General features: G+C 41.7%; 1 protein-coding gene across 12 annotated transcripts in view; it reads right to left on the reverse strand.

Moving 5' to 3' along the window:
• HMBOX1 (homeobox containing 1) overlaps positions 1-22120 on the reverse strand; it is a 109738-nt gene that overhangs the window by 47319 nt on the left and 40299 nt on the right. For all 12 annotated transcript variants that reach the window (XR_009958054.1, XM_062573292.1, XM_062573293.1 and 9 more), the window contains exons 2-4: positions 18788-18871; positions 5111-5590; positions 3082-3167 (exon numbers count right to left, since the gene is read on the reverse strand). Coding sequence is in view for 11 of the 12 variants with exons in the window: in XM_062573292.1 (XP_062429276.1) it covers positions 3082-3167; positions 5111-5590; positions 18788-18810 (589 nt within the window). In the remaining variant the exon portion in view is untranslated. The remainder of the gene's footprint in view (positions 1-3081; positions 3168-5110; positions 5591-18787; positions 18872-22120) is intronic.

Raw genomic sequence — 22120 nt, forward strand, 5'->3', positions numbered from 1 at the left:
AGCTTCAAGCACAATCTTAAGAAAGGGAAGGGGAGGTTTAGGTTCCTGCCTAGAGGTCTAACAGTACTCTCTACAGCTGCACTGTTACTCCTTTCCCTGACTCTCCCTTTCCATTACACATATGCACACACATATTCTTATAGAAGCCTAATCAATTAGTAGAGGAGATAAGAGAAAGTTCATAGCATGGCTATCCAAGATGAACACCCTTCATTCTGGGAAAAGCTAACCATACATGCTTCATTTCATTCGTTTCTTGCCTCTCTTCCCCAGGCAGAATATAGGAATGGTAAAAGCTTATAACACGTTATTCCACATTCATTGCAAGCATTAAACAAACCACTTGCAGCTGACAGAGGGTGGTAGTCAGGGGTTACGCAAGTCAAATGTGCCCCACATCTGAACATCAACAAATTAGATGCTCCAGAAGCAGCTACCTATGTTTGCATTCGGACAAAGGGTGATTTGGATGCTGGGTGCTGGTAAGGAGCGCAAGCAAGCAATATGCTCTGCATGTACCTGTACCACCACCAGCACACCAGCATCTGCGGGCTGGTGATCCGCTCTTGCAGAATTGACCCCTTTCATGCCCTTTCACAGTCCCTTCACTGACAAGAACATGATTCCACCATGATGTGCAATACAATGAAGAGGATCCCAACCACTCCATTCTTACGGACCTTCCCATGGCCTTTGGCTATTGACCACTCTGGCTCTTTATTCATCAATTCTTCCCTTGTTTACTGAGTGATTACAGACAGCTTTAACAGTAAGATTCAGTTTGTAAATACTGAGATGATACCACCTGGGATCACATATTCTGCATTCACAAGGCTAAGTGTTGTATTTAAAATGAATCAGCTCCCATAGACATTCCTACCAGGTATATGGAGGACAACATAATTTAACAGGAAAGGGTAACAAGAGGAAGCAAAGATGGGTGCATCAGGGTATGCACAGGCCTTGCAGCTACCTTTGCTTGAGAAATTGCATCACGTGCAAAATAACACTTTGTGTTCTTATTTGAGAGGTCCACAGAAACACCACTGGGTCAGCTGTAAAGGACTCGGCTATGCAACCTTTAAATCTATCTGGCTTCTCACTGATTTGGCCTGAAAAAAAGACAAGATCTTAGCACCATTAATTCAGTCTTCATTCCATCCCACTGACAGGCTAGAAAGACATCTAGTAATACTTTTTCCGATCAACACATACATGCATTCTGGTTTTCCCTTCATGTTACACAGAAGGCTTGAGTGGATTGCAAGCGAAATCTAGGCAGCTATATATAAAATAGATGGGGCTATTTACTTACGGGAGGAACAACCTGGCAAAAACAACAAAAGATTCCAAAGGCTAAACACTGACTTAACACCTTTTAACAACTGGAATTCAAGACAGTGGGTTGGGGAAGGAAGGAGCAAAAGACTTTGCTATGGCCCAGCTACAGGGGGTGCCAAGATGCGCACTGAGATGCACGGCCAATTAGATCAAAGGCTTTTACGGACACAGTCTCTGACTTAGATTTAGCATGGTGATTCTGCTCTACTGACTCTGCATACAGTAGTCCAGCTGACCAAAAAAAATAATGGCTGATTTGGGAAAGGCTGCTTTGCTGAATTTTTTTCCTCTATGCGTTACTTTGTTGAAGGGAAAGAGTAGTTCAACTTCTGGTACACAAAAAAGGTGCTAGAACCTTCAGCCTCAGTCTTGCAGTCAGAAGTTTTCCTTTTGTTTGCCCTTATAAAAAGCTGTACAGAAGTTAATGCAGAGATGGGTCATTCAGAGATGATATTCAGGCAAGGACTGCACAGAAGTAGGGCAGTGACCCACAAACTCCGGAAAGATCACCACTTGGGTTCAGCTCAAACACCTAGACTTAGCATCTTACTCTTCCTAACGTCCAATAAAGCTCATAACATTTCTTTGAGTTACACAAGATGCTACTGTCATGACTTTACAGATGAAATTGAAAATGAGGGAAGGACAAGCAATTTGCTCAAGGCCACAGAGAAGAGTTAGAGACGTGGAAGGAATTCCTGGCTCAAGCTGACATTTCTGCCCAGCTACCTGAAGTGCTAGTATGTACAGAACCTGCAAACCCAGATCGCACAGACGGGTTCTTATGACATTTCAAACACTGGAAATATAAAAGAACAGCCTCCCTCCTGCTGGGTTGGCATTCCTAGTCATCACAGAACCTTAAAAATGATCTATTTCAAGGTTTTTATTCAAGCTTAGTTTTAAAAACAAATAAATGATATAGCTATAATGTGGGATTGAGCTATCTATTTTTATCATCAAGTCTTCATCCTAGATTTGCTACCATCTCCATGCTGTTCTGGGCAAACAGTATGAACCTGTAAAGGAGAAGTAATAGCACTCCACCCCATGGAGGAGCAATAAGACCTCATTATTGTTTATATAGAGATTTGGAAATACACCAAAGGAATAAGTGATATCACTGCAGTCTGATCACTTGTCCTGAATGCCAAAGAGATAAGGAATGGGACAGAGGGCAAAGAGAGAACTACTTCTCCTTCCAGGTAAAATCTGAGTGAATACAGTCATCCTCTCAACCTTGCATCTGATTTTCATTAATTGCAACTCAAAGCAAGTGAAAAACTTTAAAACTAGCATAATCAGACTGCTGGGTGTACTGATGCCGGTTACAGCTGCGTCTCCAGACTTTTCATATACATATTATAATATAAATACATCTTGTACATATATATCTCCATACGCAGAGATGCAGATATGCATCTATTTGCCACGTTTCACAACAATTTAAGAATTAAGGATGACTGTTTTCATTTTAAGATAGGAACTTTGGGCTTATTATAATGCTGTAAAATAAAATCTGCTAGCACAAGCCACAAAAAAAGAAAAAGTGATTCACTGGGGAGGTTCCATGATGTGTGGGACAATGGGTCTTAATCAAAGGCATACATTATCATGACTGAGCTGACAGATCTGCACTGCAATGCAGAAAGCCAAGCAATATTCCAACATCTGCACCGGGCACACAGAGGCAGCCAGGCAGAGTTTCCCAAAGGAAGAAAGAAGTCCCCGAGCTCTTACCTGTTACCTGTGCAACGACTGCTTGGGAAATTCTCCGATTGGCTAGAAAGGCTTTGATTTCCTCCTTTATCACACTGCTGTCCCTCCTACCAAAACAAAACAAAACAAAGAACACACACAAAAAAGACAGACAGACCAAAGTGCACTTTCAAGATGCAAAACGGTTTTATTTCCTTTGGTTGAGGGGGGAGGAGCAGTGGGGAAGGCAGGTGTTAAAATAGTCAAAGTACTTCATCAGTGGACACTTCTTTTAACAAGTGTCACGTTTGATCAAAGTACCCTAGCAGGAGAATGGATGACTCATGTCCTATATAATTCATAGTAGGTGCAGGGCTGCCATATGGAATGTACAAAGTTTCATTACACAGGGATGAATAAATCTCTCATACAAGCATAAAAACCTCAGTCATAAAAACGAGGCACAAAAAACAACAAAAAAAATAAAGGATAGAAAGGTCTGCACAAATAGCTACACAAATGAATATACATACACAAACCTTCCTCAACCTTTCAAGAAAAAGACCTTAAGGTGAAACATTTTGCAACCACTATCCCTCCATCCCAACTTCCTTACATGGCTTACACTGAACGAACAAGTGCCAGTTGTTAAAGCTTTTATTTGTCTGGAATTATGTTTTTTAAAAGGTGTGTGAAGATAGTTCAGAAGGGACTAAAACTGAGCTAAAAGGAAAATAATTTGGTGGTTGCACAGGGACCGTGATATGCAGCAAATTTCAATTGCAGTAAACACATACTTTTCCCTTCCTCCTTCTTTCCCTGAAAGGTGCAGACAATTAAAACCAGACTTTATTACGCTTTATTATTTGATAATCTCCTTTCTCTTTTTTTCCTCCTCCCCCAGCAGGATTCAAGGCAGACTTAAGCTTGCAAGCTCAAAATAAATGCTAGGCTGTGGGGTTCATTTCTATTTCTGCACCCAATACTCATCCTCCATATGCCTGAAAATAAAAGTATTTTCAAGTGTGAATAAGCACCAAAAGCACTACCTGAGACTTACTGCACAGAAACCCAAAACTCAAAGAAACAGTTCAACTTCAGCAAAGGGAATTCCAGCATATCATTATATTCATCATCATCCTGCGTTATCCCATTATCCTGTTGCCAATCAGCATGGTTTACTATCAGCTTTTCTTACCTATTCCTCTCCTCCAACAGCGACACCTTTTACCCTAAGTCCAAAATCCGCTTCAAACATACCTTCATCCCAGAGCTTATGGACTCTAGTTCTCCCATAGGCACTTCATAAATGTTACATTTTCGGAGAAAAAAGGCCAAAATTATGAAAAAAAATAATTTTGAGACATTTGGCCTTTCCCTATATTTCACTTTGCTATCAAGGCTGCTGATTCTGATTTTCATCCGCAGTGGTATAGTCCCCTCCTTTAATCTTTGCCATACTGCTGAATAAGAAACGGCTAAAAGTAAAGGAAGGTCAGTTTGGCCAAAACGCTAGCTAGCCCTTATTGAAGACTTCTATCTCTTCCTTACTGATTTTTATTTTCCTGTTGCCAATCTGCAGACTGTACAAATCCCAGAGAGAGTCAGCCCTTTCCACAAACTATAAACAAATAAGATGCATGTACTCCAGATCCAGTGGAAAGTCTTAACCAAGCAGGTTTCCTACTCCCCCTGTACATGGAAGGAAATTCAATCGGTATAAACTGGTGGAGTAGGATTTGTGCACATTAAGACTCAGTGAGAAGTTTTCTGAATAAGAGCAGAGTGGAAATTTAGTGCTCTAAAATTTAATCTTTGGAACAGCATGAGAAAAAAAACCATTTCAAAAATAAAACAGCCTGTAGGATATCTACACAAGGCCAGGGACTATCTACACAAGGCCAGGAGGCAGGTGAGATGTAGTCAGATAGTGACCAGCAGAACTAGAAAGGAATAATCGTCTAAAGCAGTTCTTCTTGATAGCACCTATTAGAGCAATCCTCCAAGATGCATATTTCCAAGTGACTTCTTACACTGACTTCCCAAACTTTTTACAAAGACTTCTACTAACCTCATCAGTTCCTCCACTTTGTCATCAATGTCCAAGTCCTCTTCAGAAGCTTCAAAACTGTATGACCTTTGAGCCAAGCTGTTTGCAAGTGGGTAACGGGTAGGGGACATCTTCCCGTTGAATGCAGACAACCTCTCGTTACTCTCCCTCCCATTCTGATTAGTAGTGCAAGGCTGTGGGGAGGTGTCGTAACTGTTGCTAGGTGATGGGGACATCCCCGAATGCTGGGTCTGTGTTGAAGCTGTGGCTGTAGAGGAAGATGCTGGGACATTGTTGGTACTGTTGCTGTAGGAACCACCTCCGTAGCTAGACCTTCTCCCAAATTTGTCACTATGCTCTTGATCAAGACGATCCAAGGTTTCCAGCGCATGGAGGATCTCATGTCTGGTCATTCCTGTACGTCTCAGGCGCTGAAGCAGGTCTATTTGCTCTATGGTAAATCTTGGCTCATCTGTGTAGTGAGACATGGTTTCCAGCAGACTAAAAATAAGGTGAAATGTAAAAGCAAATGCTTCAGTTCAACAGTTCTCTCTGGGACATGTAAAGTACCTTATATACAGGGAAGACCAATTCTGGTCCAACACTAAGTCACACATGACAGAGAAGGCAGCTCAGCAGTCCACCTCCAAACAAACTCGGCAGAAAACCTCCCACTAATGCCCGTCTCACTGTCTGACACAAGGGCTGTCTTTTAAACTAAGTTTTCAAATAACTTCTCTCTCTTCTGTTAGTGCTCGTTCCATCTTTTACAATGAACCTGCAGTTGCTACCCTTGTGCTTTTGTTGAACGCATGTTACAGAGAGAGAATGGTTGCTCAGTAATCAAAGTTGCAACTATGTTTCAGAGCAGACCAAATTTTGCTCATCCCTAGGTATCCACCAAACAAAAATCCCAGATTCCAAAATTGACCAGTTATGTCTAGGCCAGAGGTAGAACTTTTCTGCAGAAGTTTTAACAACTTCTGATATAAGATTTATGAATTGCAGCTTTTTCGAATCTGAAGTACGAAGAGTACAAGTTGCCCTAACTTTTTTTTTGCTACCTTGAAAAAAGAAGATAAAACACCCCTAGCGGAAATTCTAGTGCCCTGTAGGACCAAAGTTGACTTGACTGAAGTCTGATTTCTGAAGTTAGTAACTTTTGAACCTGAAATGTTGTCTCAGATTGCCTGCCCTAACAAGGAAAGCACAGCACATCCAATTACTACTGATCTTTCATTTAAAGAAATAAGTCTACAGCCTTTTCCCCTCCAAAGGCAGGTTTCTCATGTAACTCAATCACCATGGTGGCTAGTCAAAAAGCTTTTTTAACTCATAAACTTCCCAAGGTATCAGAACAATGAACCTCCTATATCTTGCTGCAGACCGCAATGTAAAAATCACATTATGCTCCCTTAATCTTCTCTCCTTCCTAAGTCTACTCAGAACAGATCCAAATGGCATAAAAATGACAAGATCTCTCCCTTCAGAACTCAAGATCTTGAGAAGAAGGGATGGCAGATGGAGGGCAGACAGAACTTGGCAAAGAGATCATGGCATTTTCCATCTTTCTTGTGAATCTTCTTACGAGTCAAGGGCTTATTATAATTCCTGCAGGAGAGCAGGGAGAAGAGATCAGTCAAACTCCAGGAGACATGACAGAGCTACTGTACAACCTCTACAGGTCAAAGCAGACAAAGAGCAGTCTTCTGAAAGTCAAGCAAGAATGCCAAGGACCCCATTAAAACCAAAGAGGGAATGATGGCTTTCACAAATATACCAATGCTTCTAGGAACCAGACTGCCTGTTTCTCTTCATAAACTCCAAGGATCATTACTCATTTCCACTTCTGCACTAGCAGAGAGGAAGTCCCAGATAGGAGCCATGATAATTGCTCTGTTTCATCTCTTCTCACATATGTGCATCACAATAAAGTAAACCAGGCTAGCAAGTTCTGGGGGTGAAGCAAGGAATCTCTTCAAGGAAGTAATGTCCCATCATACAGAGCTGGACTGGCAAGGAAATAGGGTCTGTCCTCAAGTCAGAGCGTACAGCCTGGCCAAAATTAGTAAATTAAAGAATGCCCAGGAACAGGTACTGAAACAGTCATGTACACAGAGTCATCTTCACCATTAGATTGCTCTTAACAGTTTTTGGCACAGTTTCGGCCCTGCATAACGGGTATACTCTCAACCAGTTCAAAGGCAGTATTCACAATTTTGTACGGACCAGAAACCACAAACAGGCTATCTGGATGAAGCCACCCAGTTTCAAGATTAAGAGTACCTAATAGTACAGATGTGACTAGATGACCTTAGGGCTGAAGAACAGGACCGAAAACTGTTTTGTTTAGTAGGGTTGTAGCTACAGCATAGTTCTGCAGTAGTGCTACAGACCCAGGATGCATTGATCCATTCTGAAAACGGCAAATACAAAACCAAGAAGAAGGTCCCAGCTTTGGTCTTGTTTTGCAAATATGGAGCCCCTTTCACTGTTTTAACATTAGAAACGTGTACATGGGAAAAGGAAGCAAGACAACAACGCAAGGGGATGACTGCCATCCAAAGAACTGACCATGTGAAAAGACAGCAGACAGGACAGAACCTATGAGTTTTCAGTCCAACAGGAATGTGCTGTCCTTTGGGCAATTAATTACTGAAAATGTAAAAGTCATTTTCTATTTTAAAGACAAGCACCCAAATTATTCTACTAAAACGAGAGCACAGCAGCCAATGCAGCAGGAGACGAGCAACTGACTGGAATGATAACAATTAAGATTTGGAAGTCACATCTCCGACAGAGACACCCAGAACTTCGCAAGGAGCAGTCAGAAACAGACAGTATGTTCTAGGTTCTTCCTCCGCATTGGAGGAGGCAGTGCTGCTCTTGCATTCTCTCAAAGCTTTGGGAGAACAGAAGTGTCACACTGGCTTACTGTCACCGTATCATGTCACAAGCTCCTGCACAGTCTGACAGTCCCTAGAGTCAGCTGCGAGTAGGGTAGCTTTCAAATAGAAAACCTCTCATTAAACATTTGCTCTTGAGACTGTTTTCACTAGATATGCTAGCTTTCTCTTCCTCAGAAATAAATTCATTTTTATCACTTCCCAGCAGTTTTTCTAATGCCACCTTTTCTTGGACTACTTATATGTCAACACCCAAGTTTCACGTGCTCAAATACTTGTGGAACTGGAGGATATACTGAACCAGAATCTCCATCCAGATTTAGAACTGCTCAAAATTCCTCCCTTACTGACTTCTCCAAGTTTAATACCAAAAAAAACCCCTTTGGATTATCTAGTTTAATCACCAGTATGTCATGGACCTAGAAGTCTAAAACTTCTGTCAGACAGAAGTGTTCCACTGGAGGGACAAAAGTGTGACTTTCCAGATGGCCTCAAAAATGTCAAGCAACAGAGAACCTGACATTTCCTTTAGCTGTTTGTTGCCACACTTAGTCATCCCTCTTTAAATCGTGATTTGATTCCTAACTTGTCTATATGGTCAGAGCTCAGCTTCCAGGTCTGGGTCCTTGTGCAAAATTAAAGTGTCCATTAAGTACTAGCGAACAAAATATACTGAACTCAAATTTTGTTTACGTCCCAAGGAAATATGCTTGACCTTCTGGTCCAGCAGTACACAGGATATTGTTCTGTCCTACAATCCACCCCGCTTTCAGGCAGCAGGGACCTGCTGAGCACATACAGTATTTCCCATCACATAGAGATGCAAGGCATGCAGGACAAGGCCATCTTCTGATGTGAGAATGAGCTATTCAATAGCTGTGGTCCACAGATTCCTGTTCATACATGAACTACTACTAAAAGCCTTGCAGAAACTAATCGAAGAGCAGCAATCCTACCACCAGGTTAAATTCATTATATGTGGTCAACGTTGTCAAAATATTGGTAACAAGCTCACTCCAAAGCCAGTGAGCCAGCTGTATGGATGGCTGGAAGACTAAGCCCACCCATGCAAGGTATTCTTCCAGCTCTCCAATCCTTTTTGGTATCTCCTGTACCTTGTAATTTTTCAATGCTTAAAAGACATGAACCCAAAATCAGATACAGCATCTCACTAATGCTCTCACTAACATCATGTACAGGTGTGAAAACCGCCTTGCTTACAGAATCATAGAATCAGTAAGGTTGGAAGGGACCTCTGGAGATCATCTAGTCCAACCTCCCTACAGGGCTGCATCCAGGTGGGCCTTGAACAGCTCCAGAGAAGGAGACTCCACAAATCTCTCTGGGCAACCTGTTCCAGGGCTCCGTCACTCTCACAGGGAAGAAATTCCCCCTCACCTTCAGGTGGAACTTCCTGTGCTTCAACTTCTGCCCATCGCCTCTTGTCCTGTCACATGGGACAACTGAAAAGAGTTTGTCCCCGTCCCCTTGACACCCTCCCTTCAGGTACTTGCACACACTGATCAGATCCCCCCTCAGTCTGCTCTTCCCCAGGCTGAAGAGGCCCAGCTCTCGCAGCCGTTCCTCACAGGGCAGGTGCTCACATACACAGTATATATTATACTGGACACACTTACCTGTCTTCTGGATTTTGAATTCTCATTCCCATTTACATGTGCTTTTCTATACAACTGAGAGATCTGGAAACAGCACTTCTAAATGATTTTTATGTCTTGAAAAATGACTAGAGGAACTAAGAATTTTCCATTAAAAACCCCAAACAAGCATTGCATAACCTGGCAATACTGAACACATCCCAATGGAGCCAACTACCGATTTTTAATGAATAACCACACCAGCATTATTTAGAACTGTTATCCTAACAAGGCTTTGGTTATTTGCTCTTTTAAAAATATTTTATTAAACTTATCTTGTTTAAAAATCAATTTACAAAGCAGTTAAGTAAATCAGCCATTTTCAAATCATCATAATTTCATTCACCTCATTAATTAATGGATATTCCCTCGTACTTCACCCCACCATACTGCTGTAAGAGCCTCTTACTCTCCTGAACTCCTCCAGCCAGCTTTAATTCAATTTGCTTTCCCCCTCTTTTTCCTTACAAAATACAATCAGCTGCAAAAGTAACAAGAAGCAAAACAAGCAAGGGACAGGCAGAATGACTAAGGGGGTGCAGGAGAAAATAAAGATAGCAAATACTACATCCGAGAGCAGTGACTGTGGTCAAACTGTGTCAAATTGCTGAGAATATGTAGCAACATATTCTCAATACTAGGAGATCAAGTTAGAATCATCTTGCTGCATCTTCTAATCAGTTACCAAACCCCTCACCAGTTATGTTGGGCTGTCAGATTTGCTTGAGACTGCATCCAAGAAAAAGTGCCAGCCAAGGCAGAACTGCCTTGAGCTTTTTGCCCTGAAATGCTGAAAGCCAAACCTTTGTAAACACAACTTAAGCTCAAAACTAAAACTGAGCAATTTTGTAGCAACTGAATCTAATCCTTAAAAGGAATCAAAGTTATTTAGATCCTGATAGAAAAAGGTAGCTTAAAATATCAAGCCTATTTACGCTTCTTGCATTACGTTGGCAGTCATGCCCCACGTAAGATGGCACAATTCCACTTACTGCCTCTTAGTATCTGTAAGGCATTAAAACTTCATGCTTATCTTTCCTGGCTCATCCAAAAGGAACCTGAGGTACCCAAAAATCAGATTGAAGAGAGAACTGTAAGGAGCTGAATAATAAAAGAACTATATTTGCTTCCAAATCCACAGATATGAAACTTCCAGCAGGTCCCGACCATCAGATGCAGATATTTCTGCAGCATCATTTTTCACCCCCTGCTCACAGGGGGGGCACTGCTCACACTCCCATTGCTTTGTCCTGTGGCACTACCATAAGGCCTCAAGCCTGATTTATTTATGAGTTTCTCCCTTTAGATAGAGAAGCAGCTCCCCACTTTGAAAGTACCGATCTCAAAAAGTAGCTGCCAAAGACCTGGGCAGTACATAGCCAGATACAAAAAGATTTTTACTCTGTTATCTTTGCGCCACTGATTGAAAAAAAAAACAAAAAACAGAAAACAAAAAAAAAGAAAAAACACAGCATCATTTCCTCACCTTCACATACAGACCTCATCTACTCCCACGACCCAAGCCCAAAAGACACAAGAACTACTTACCCGACACGAACGTTCTAGGTGGTGCAACACAGCAGAGTAATCCCAGGAAAGCAAGTGGATATGAACTCCACGTCCAACTGAACTTGCAGAAGTTCAAAGCAATTCAATTAGCCATTTAGGAACATAGCCAGAACACTGGCCCTAGCACCTTTAAGACTTAAGAAAATGGCTCTGGACTCTTTAATGATCACAAGAAATCATTTTTCTCTCTCCTACTCACCGTATACAAGTAGAACATGCTCTAGCATTACTGCAGAGATCCTTCTCCAAGTCGTGACTAAAATTCATTGCTCTAACAAGCTCTGCAAACCTCAAGACACTTATCTAAACAATTGTGTTTTTTGTTATGAGACTCATATTCGATAAAATCTGCTTAATATGGATGTGAGCTAGAGCCAGAATGTTCAGGAGAGGATCCTAGGTCTGGAAATTGGTTTAAGCGCGGTTCTGATAGAGTCGCATCAACTGTGGCAAACACAATGTAGATAAATGCCAATTTATCAATTGTCCTAACAATTTGTCCTAACAGCACTGCATTGTCCTGTTAATGGTATTTCCAGCATACGTAATCTTATAAATTTATTTTATTCAATTTTTTTGCAATTCATCTCTTTTTGGTTGTCCTTAAATATAATCCCGTCCTTTAAATATAGGAAGAAAACCAGAGTGAAAGCTGTGTAAATTATGGCCTTTCAGCTGTAGTAATTTATCCATATGACTATAGCAAAAAGTGACTCTATAGCTAGTTAACTAAAATGTGTGGTTTAATCATCACAGACTTTCTCACAGCTCGAACCTTCTTAGCCACTGAGGTCTTTTGCTGTGAATGTGTACATACAGTATTGGTGAGATTTGCAATAAGCTGAACAGTTGTGGAGACTGATGTCCTCCAGCTATTAGAAAGGTATAGCCGAGATAGGAGGGGGACTGCCTTCCCATGCCCCATCCCCACAACGTGGCCCCCTGAGGATCCTTGCTGGATATGACAGGGCCGCTACCTTTCCCTTCAATGTGATGTCTCTGATCTAGATGGCAAGCAAGAATGTAACCTCATACCTGCTATTTCTAAAGGCAATATGATTTCTTATACAACTGGCCTGAGATCCCAAAACCTGATTCACACGAACCACCACTCGGACACCTTCACTGAGAACCAGTAACTAAACTCACCCTCCACCTCCAGCTGGCCAGTCTCATTTTTAGTGATACATTATATTACGCAAATCTTTCTTTCTCCATACATTTTCGAGATCCAAGCATCCAAGAGAGGTTTCTATCACTGCTCCTTCCTCTTCTCCATCTCATCCAACCCGGTTACTCCTCCCAAAGCATGCCACTCGTGCTTAGGAGACACTCAAAAGTGGGCATTTCTGAGCTATCACCATTTCGCAAGCAGAATAGTTGCTCTATATCCCAGCATAACCATTGCAGGGAGCACTCACGCCAGTCCAGACGCTAAGCCTGCTACCCATCACGCGAAGCTTTAAGGTGCTGTTGGAACTAAATCGTCATATTTAGTGCGTAACACTACCCAGTCTCCTGAAACTCAGGCTCCAGCCTTTTCTGTTCCTACTGGACAAGTTTGACTCCTTTTATTCCCAGCCCATCTCGATGCTTCAGAAAGGCCCAGAGCTTTATGCCACATTAAGCAAAGCCACCTTCAAAACAGCAGTCGATGCTAAGAACACTGGGGCACAACACAAGGAGCTGACGCATCCCAGCTATCACTTACGATGATCAGCAGTAACTCTGGGATCTTCAGTGGAGTCCTACCGTTTTTCAAGAGGGGTGGGGAAGTGGGGAGGAAAGGAAAAAAAAATAAAGAAAAAAAAATCAGGCCTCAAGTGCTCATCATGTCAACGAACACAGCGCAACTGCTATCCATACGTTAGCCTAATTATCTCCTGCCGTTGCCTCTCGCACTCCTGATTTTCAAAGAGGGCCCTACTCCCATTCATCCTGATTCGCAAACACAGCGTAATGCTCCTAATGACGGCTCTCATCCTAGCGAGGCGCGAGCCTCGCGCTGCGCCGAGGAGCGAAATCAGGCTTACAAGCTGATCTATCGAGGTTAAACGTCACTGCCGCTGCTTGTGAATGCAAAACGCCGCCTCCTGAATGCAGAACGCTGCCATACGCTTTCGATCAAAATGGTGACAGTTAATAAGAGCAGCCTGAAACTTCTGAAAATAAATCCAACGTAATCAAATACTCACCGCTACACAAATTATAGAAGGCGAGCTGAGAGCAGAATATCAACATATCATTTCTTCAGGAGGCCTCAGGTTTCTGAGCTAGTTAAAGAGCCCCAAATCCAGTCTCACTTGTTCTGTATACGCTCTTCCTCCACTGAGCCTCTGAAATTCGTCACAAATTTTGCTTATTGGGTACTAGCACACTGGCAGTAAGCGAACACTGGCGGTTTTGTTGCTGATTCAACTTGGGCGAGTAACTTGCTTTCCTTTACAGTATCCTTTTTACATCCTTGGATAAGAGACGAACTTGAGATCAATCGTACAAGGGAAAAATATAATATAAATGCCAATTATTGTCATAATCCAAGTCTTACACCAGGGACTGACCTCTGACTAAGCACAGGGCTGGGAGCCAGGTACTTCTGAATTCTGCTCAAGGCACAGACTGATTCACAGCGACACTTTATCTGTCTAACCCTAATGTTCCCTAGTGCTCAAATCCGGCTTTCCTATTATTGTTGCAATTCTACAGCAATGAGGAAGGAACTGAAACTCTGAGGCTGGATTCAAGGGCAGCATGAGGGATCGGAAAGACTAATGGACACTAAGAAGGGCCAGAGTGGCGGCCGAGCGCCCAAGCAGGGACCAAAGCCCAGCCCTGTGCCAAGAGCGGAGAAGAAGATCTTCCATTTGGGACCCATAGACTTAACTTTGGGTATACAACCTCTGTAACAGTCACAAAAAGACTTATGTGTTTGAGTTGCACGGTTAACTAGGTATCGGTACTGAAGTATTTTCTTTAACCCATATGAAGAAACAGAGCCACTGTGGCAAGAGAACCGAGTGAGATGTACTCAACCCAGTTATAGACTGGCAAGACACATACTTAGAGCCATTGAGATTCCTGGCGTAGCTATATCGCCGTCTTCCGTCTCCTCCACTTCTTTACTAAAATCCAGACAGCATCTCAAAATGTTCTGCGTTACGTCTGCTAAGTATTTGGCTCCATGTAGGTCAAACATATCTTTCTACAGAATACCCCACCGAGGCAGAAAAGTGGCATTACGCTGATTTTTGAGAGCAGGAGCTCAAACACGGCGCACTAGTTTTCCAACAGGACAAAATGACTTGTACAAAGTCACACGTGGATTCTGCAAGGAGGCAGTGCCAGGCTAAAATCTGAGTATTTTCTCACACGCATACAGTCATCCTACAGGGTCCATCTACAGCATCAGATATGGCAAGGTGCCACCAACAGGCTTTCTCTCTTCCATGGGTAAAAAGACATTTAGAAGTATTTCAGGCACTTCCGTTCTCCCTCAGAATCCATCACCTACGGTAGCAATCGGCAATCAATCGGCAATTTTCTTAAAAGCAAATTTTGTTAGTTTCAGAGAAGTAAAATCCAAACCCAGCAAATAACTGAAATTTATCTACACCTAATCTCATGCTTAACTACAAAGCAAAAAATTTTCCACTAGAAAACAGTTTGCAAGTGCAGTTTTATTGGCACACACTCTCAGTAAAGACACAGATTATACTTGGGAGAACAACTCAGGGATAGATAACAGCACTCCTTGAAGAATATAAATTTTAATGGCAAAAACACAGGCTTTTGACCGCAGTTGCTTCCATATTAAGAGTTGTACTTTTTTTCTTTTTTAAAGCATTAAAGAAACCCACACCCATACTAATTAGTGCTCCTAAAGCATCAAACGTCGCCAGTGTAACCCAGGCCTTAATTAGGTACATTTGTTCATGTGTTGCATGGAGTAAATTCAGCTTGCCTCTTCAGAGCAAATTCAAATCTTCCTGTGACCAACTTGGAGCAGGCCCTGGTGTTCTTCTAAAGATGCAAGCCCTCAGGCTGCAGATGTATGAGGGAAGGTGAGTGAGCCGAGCGCCCACCGCCACTGCAGGAGGGGCTGTACAGTGCCAGGAAGGGGTAGAAATCTCCACAAACCAGTTCACTAGCTCAGCAGGAAAATGAGCAGCTCGACCAGCCCAATGCTAGTCTCTGCCTGGGTCAGCATATTAAATTAGCTCATGATGCTGATGCGCTGCTGATTGCTACCACCAAGCCAACACACTGGGACAGGATGATTTGGCCATATAAACTTAAGAGGAGCATAGGGGACAAGATTTCTTTTCGATTCCTTCCAGGTTGGCTTAGCTGCCCATGGAACGAGGGAGCAATTCACCTGGTTTTCTTAAAGCAGTAGTAAGGGCTTGGACAAGACATCGTTTCAGTTGAGGAAGCTTAAAAAGCCAAGTGAATATCCTTGCTATTTGCACTCTACCTTGATGTCACTGAAGACAAGGAGTGTAAACTAGCTGAAGCCCCTTTCACAAAGGTTTAACTAAAGTGCTTTGTGTCACGTTTCAGGGAAGCTGGACTGTTAATGCCTTTTAGCTATGGACAGTAACTTTCTAAACCACTCTAATTCCTCTGTCTGTCCTGCACCGTGTGCCAACTTCAGGATCGTTCACATACTAGTTCTGTTCTTTCTGTTGTTTTTCTGAAAAGAAGACAAGACTTCAACCCAGCTCTTTTTAATCTGCATTACTCAAACTGATTTTCTTTCCAGTCAGAAGGCTTTTGCCTGCTCCCATGATAGTTCTGTCACTGCTGGCAGTCTGGTTCATAAGCACTGACCTGGTAATTCAGGTAAACTTTAAATGGGAATGTTGAAACTGTCTGGTTCCATCAGAAATCATATTTTTGAGAGATAGTTTGAAACATGCAACACAAACAGTGATGGTCATATCTCATCATTAACACATATTAATTAATCAATACTGCAGTGATCCTGTGAGGTACAAGTAGATAATTACTCCCATTATATTTATGGGGAAACCAATGGAGATATATCTGCATTGGCACAAAAGGACTTAGTTTCAGATCTATAATTCCTTTGAGACTAAAATCAAGAGTCTTGTGTTCACACCATGCCTCAAATTCCTCCCGAGCTCCAGCTCTCATCCAGCTGTTGATGAAAATCGAGTGGGTGAAATGGTTCATGCAGCCAGCTATCTGCTTTGCTCTTCTGACAGAGTACACAGCCCCACGGTGGCGAGAACCAAACTGCTTTCAAACCATGGTACTTTCCAAACTGATTTATTAATGTAAACCAGTCTTAATTTCAGTTTACTTTAAACTTTAGGCTGAAAATTTAAATACCTCTAATGCTGCTTTATAAGCTACTTCATCTTGCCTGCTTTGGGAGTGGCTACCTCTCTTTGAAACGGGGGAGCACGTAACTGGGGGTAGCAACTGTGCTCGATTTTAATCTTTAGCAATATCTAAGTCAAAATTTTCATATTCCTATTGCTTATTATTTTGGAGCAACTCTTTCCTGACTTGGAGGGGTGATCAAAGCAAATGGCAAAATGCATCTTTAGCTCTGGTCTTCACTGTAGATGTGGTAGCTGTGTTCCGCTCTCCCTAGGCCACACACACTTATTTCTCTCTTTCTCTACTCTGTCTCTCTTTTTTCTTTTAAATAATCATTACAAGTAGATGCACATGAGACAGGTCGTCATTTCATAACTGATCCTACCTAGCTAGTGGGCTGTCACACCTGGGTTTTTTTCTTTCTATGGCTGTTTTCTTCTTTCCTTTTATATAACCATGAAGCCCATTTATCCTTTTAAAAAGATATCTGTGGTTTAATCTGAAAACTTTATACCTAACTGGGTCATCTTGGCCCATTTCCCCTGATTTAATACTTTCTAATCCCCTTCAAATTATTTCACCCCAGCTTTCACCCAGTCAGAAATCATTCACTCATACCTACATTGCATTCTCAATGTCTGTATTAACTACACATATCCTGGAATCAATCAAAAAAGCGGCTACCTCTCTAATAGAGGATGGCAGCTGATTAACAGCACCCATCAACGTTGCACAACGATCCCAGAAAGCAGCAGAATAACACGACATCAAACTGAAACTGCACAGAGGCAGAACATGACTGAAATTTGGATAAAACACAGGAAATTAAAACAGTGTAATTCACAGCTTTGAGATTTATGGAAAAAGTCTGAATCAGAGTGGAGGCTGACAGACTGTCCTTGTGCTCATACAAAGCACAGAGGAGCACTAAGATCATTCTGCAAACCTGGAATTGCCAGCATAATAAAGATGTACAGGGCAGTGTGGCCTTTCCACCAAATTTCTTTCCCGCTGTGAACTAGAACTTTACAATTTCAGATGGTGACTATTTAACACTAAAATCTAACATCTTTCCAGCTACAAAGAAAGAATAGGAGGAGTCTCGTGGGACTGGCCACAAAATAAGAAACTGCTGATATTGAAAGAAAGACTAACCTAACAGCAGTAGAAAATTATTCAAAGGTTGTGTCAAGAGGCCTATTGGAAATACATTGGTGGAGAAGCTAAAAACCTTGTGCCTCGATTAACTCTTACCCTGCTGCAACTCACTGTAAAAAAGCCTGTGATTGTATCGGCCCTCATGTTATCAAAGGCCCACACACCAGCTACATGTTCTGCACCTTTGAGATAATCCATCTGGGACAAATTTGACTACACTCGCAGCAGTCCTGTTTCTTGCTACTTGTTCTGTAGACAGGATTTCATTTTCTAGCTCAGTCTGCCAGGAGGTACAATCAGAAATCAGGAGTTCAAAGTATCTTCAGAATCTGACAGCCCCTGGAGAGACATTTGGTCATGCCTATAAAAGATGTATGGCGGGGACAGTGATATGGGACTCTTTTCAATCTGACAAACTTCAAACTTTGATTTCAGTTGCTTGTTTACCCAAGTGACATGACAGATATTACTTACATTCAAGACTTATGAGAGAAGTCACTTAACAGAACAAAGTAACAGGCCTTAAGCATGAGATTTAGACAATTTGAATTCAGTTCATACTGGGGTTCAAGATCCAGTGGTTGTGGCTTGGATCAACACATTCAACTCTAGTATTAGCTGCCCTTGTCTTCTGCTTTTGCTATACAATACTACCTTTATGCTGTACCCATCCTCATTCACTGTGTCTGTAGTGGCATTAAGCTTTCTTGTACAGCTTAGGTGTATGCATCTAGTACGTCCAGGAAACAGACTGCCATGTCCAACTTTTAATAGTACCCTTTCTTTGATCAACACTAAGATTCTAAAAATTGCATGATTCTCCTTCTCTAACACAAAAGCAGAAATAATGTATCAGCCAAACCAAGTGAAGAATTAGGTTGTACTGTTCCATGCCTTAAATGTCTTGTAAATACCACACAAGTGGCACTCTCCAATTTAGCAAACTGCTGATAATCATTGTAATCATTTCTCTGCTGTTTTTAGACAAATCAACAGAAACAAACTTTTAAGCATTCATCAACTGACTTTTTTTTTTTTTTTTTTTTTTTTTTTGTACTTACACTACTGGAAAAGTTCTGAGCATACTTTACATGGGGATGGGACGTTATAAAGCCTCCTGGGGGTCTTCAGTGTTATTCACCATTCTGTAGGACAGACAAACAAAAGATTAAAAAAAAGGTTAGATATTTATAGGAAAGGTAAATACATATTGACTTCTTGTTATCTGGCTAACAATGCTACAACTAGAGTTTTATTGCAGAGGGCAACCTTACAGCAGTCTCACCATAGTCTCACCAGACTGTAGCCCAAAGTAACTTCTGATCAGGAAAAACAAAGGTAGGTCCCTTCAGAATCCTTCTCAATCATCTATAATCCATCCCTCTCTGCTCAGAGGTACAGTACAGTGTATATCAATCACTGAATATAATCATGGTTAAGAAAAATGGTCTCCGGAATCGCTGAATTTTCTCATATCATCTTTCAGATTTTTTGCTTTATCCTATGGATCATTAAGGCCCAGCCCTCTTGGTTCCCTTTGCCTTCAGTGGCTGCTTTGACATGGTTCGCAGCAGACTCGCAGTCTTAAAGACTGGTAAATAATTCTTCACATCCAAACACCCTATGAATTACAACGATTCAAGTTATAAATGGATGCTTTATAGATCTAAACAAGGCCAACCAGCTGAGTATTCTGAGCTTGTGTACAGCCATAGATTTAAAACTGGAAATGTTCAGTCACATTACTCTTGGTAATCTGTAACTAATCCAGATCCATATACAATCACAGACATATACTTCAACGCACACAGTGAGACTCCTAAGGAGAAAGTTGATGTCTGGTAGTGTAATCAGTCCAGAGACTAAAATTTAAATTACAATTGATTTCTTTTGGCCACAAGTAAATTAATCTATGCAATCATTTAGCCTTATGACAGTTACCTACCCTTTTAACTCACAAAAGCTATTAAAAGGATTATTTGGCTAACATCCGCAAAGAGCTTAGAAGACAGGTACTATGTTCTGAAAAGGAATGACCTAATAGAATTTTCTTTAGCTATCATTGCTGATGTCTTTCTCCACAAACTAATGTGGATTCAAAGTGCTTCAAAAGCAAAACTATTAACCAATGGGAAAGAGAAAGACAGGGTATTACAGCCAGGCAGAGGTGGAAAGCACTAGGGAGAACATTCACACTTCAAGCTATGGGTGTATGCAACTGCGTAGAGCAGCACCAAGATTTGCATGGGGTAATTTACCCTGTTTCATGAAGGGCTTGTCTATAACATTAGCACTCCAGACCTTGTGGATGGACAGATCTTGGCTCTTCTCACTGGCACAGACACCATAGTATGGCTTCCTTTCTTGCACCACAGAACCTGCCATGCCTGCACTTCGGGGGAAAACTAGACCTGTTCCATATGGAGTCCATAGCCCATGCACAGACCAAACCAGGCTCAGTAGGTACACACTACATCCTTTATATATCTCTCCCACCATGAGTAACTTGACAACCCTCAGGGCAAAGACTTTGGGCTGAACAACCTTCTCCAGAAGCAGCAGCAGTCAGCTTCTGGCCACCAATTTTCCCAGGGCCTTCAAGTCTCTCCCACACGTGACTGCTCACACTCAGACACGGAGAAGGAAAGATCTGGGTGTTTCCTGGAAGAAGGGAGCTGCTGAGAGCTGGCTGCTGCCATTTCCAAAACAATTCATTTGGCCCACATCTAGGTTTCGAATCGCCTTCTTCCTCTCCAGGAAAGGAGGCTGACCAGAGCAAGTCACAGACAAGACCAATGGTCCCAGCATACCACAGCTCAGGTACTGCGGCCTGGGAGAGAAACCATGACACTGAAGTATTGATGGATGGAAAAGACAAATACCCAGGTTCCTTGCAGTTACCAATCCCAAACATTTTAAAGATAGTTCTACACCAAAGCACTTCTCTGTTAAATATCTAAACTATATTTAAAACATTTTCCCTGAAGCAGTCACAAAAAAATATGAGATCATGCTGTTGACTTATTGCCAAATTTTGAGTTTAATACAGAGAACTGTTTTGTTTTCCAAAGGGGAACAAATTAGTCTTAAATATATACAAACTTTCTGAAGGTCAGAGAGACTAATGGTAGAGAGCTGGATTCTTCGCAGAAAGATTAGCTTCCATGCTGAGGAGCGTGGAAGAAGCAAAGAACACAACCCACAACGGAAAGGAAAGATCACCTTCCACCATCGTGAAATACAATATTAAAACTGGAATAGGATGAGATGAGCTATAGAGAGCCAAAGAAAAGGCTGCAGTAACTCAGGTGAGAGATGACAAAGGTAGGACAATGATTTTTGTGATACCAATGGAAGAGCAAAAAAACACTGCAGACTTCAGATGTTATAAATGAAGAGCTATTAGGATCTAGTTCGGGACGTGAACGGAGGAAAGAGAAAGAACTCCTCCAAGAGACGCTTCAGATCTGTAAATGTAGATATGGAAGATGACATTTCAGTAGAAATGGAGAGAGAAATGAAGAGCTCACGTGAAAATAAGAGAAATTCTCCATTTTTGCTATGTTAAAGGTTGAAGTGATAGTGTTACAGTCTGGATGCAACTGCAAACTGTCACAAAGTCAAACAGTAAGGCAGGAGGGAGAATCCTCAGGGCTAACTTTTAGCTGGAATTGTGAAAGAAAATGAAGTTAAACAGAAAGTTAAACCAGCATTTCCTATATCTGATGCCAGGACAGCACAGCAGCTATTGGAAAGGGTTACAAACAGTCTTTGACTCAAAGTTGGTCTAAAGTCCAATGGCACAGAAACACGCTCCCTCCCCACCCCATGCAAGTGAAGGCTGCTTACAAGTTGTTGTAAGGACTCATCCGAACGAGCAACCCCTCACCTACAATTTTAGCCAAATGATTCAGCCCAAAACAACGCAGATTCCACCACCACCAAATCGTGACTCCCAAAAATCACAAATCAGTATCCCGCTTTCTCCCATTCCCCTTCTTTGACATAAACTAAAGCTCCAAACCACGCTTGATCACAGCAGCAAAAGCAGGTGTCACCACAACCTATAGAACTAAGAACTCACCAACCTTTGCCCTCTTCACATTATTCATTACATAAATTGCTTGTTAATAAAACACAGGGAAAACATACCACCAGCTTCCCTTCCTATTTCTGGTCCCGATAATAAAAAATTCAATATTAATATGGAAATCATGGCCACAGTTGTAGAATCAAATGTAATGAACAATCTTGTCCCCAGCTTAAGTTGCTATAAAGGCAGCTTAAATTTACAATGGATGAGTCTTCATGGCAATCTGTTTTTCAGATATTAAAAACCTCATTTTCTCGGTGCCAAGGACAAGTGGATGTGTGAAGCACTGGAGTATCAACTC

Source organism: Rhea pennata, chromosome 3 (genome assembly GCF_028389875.1).
Source record: "Rhea pennata isolate bPtePen1 chromosome 3, bPtePen1.pri, whole genome shotgun sequence".
NCBI classification, from domain to species: domain Eukaryota; kingdom Metazoa; phylum Chordata; class Aves; order Rheiformes; family Rheidae; genus Rhea; species Rhea pennata.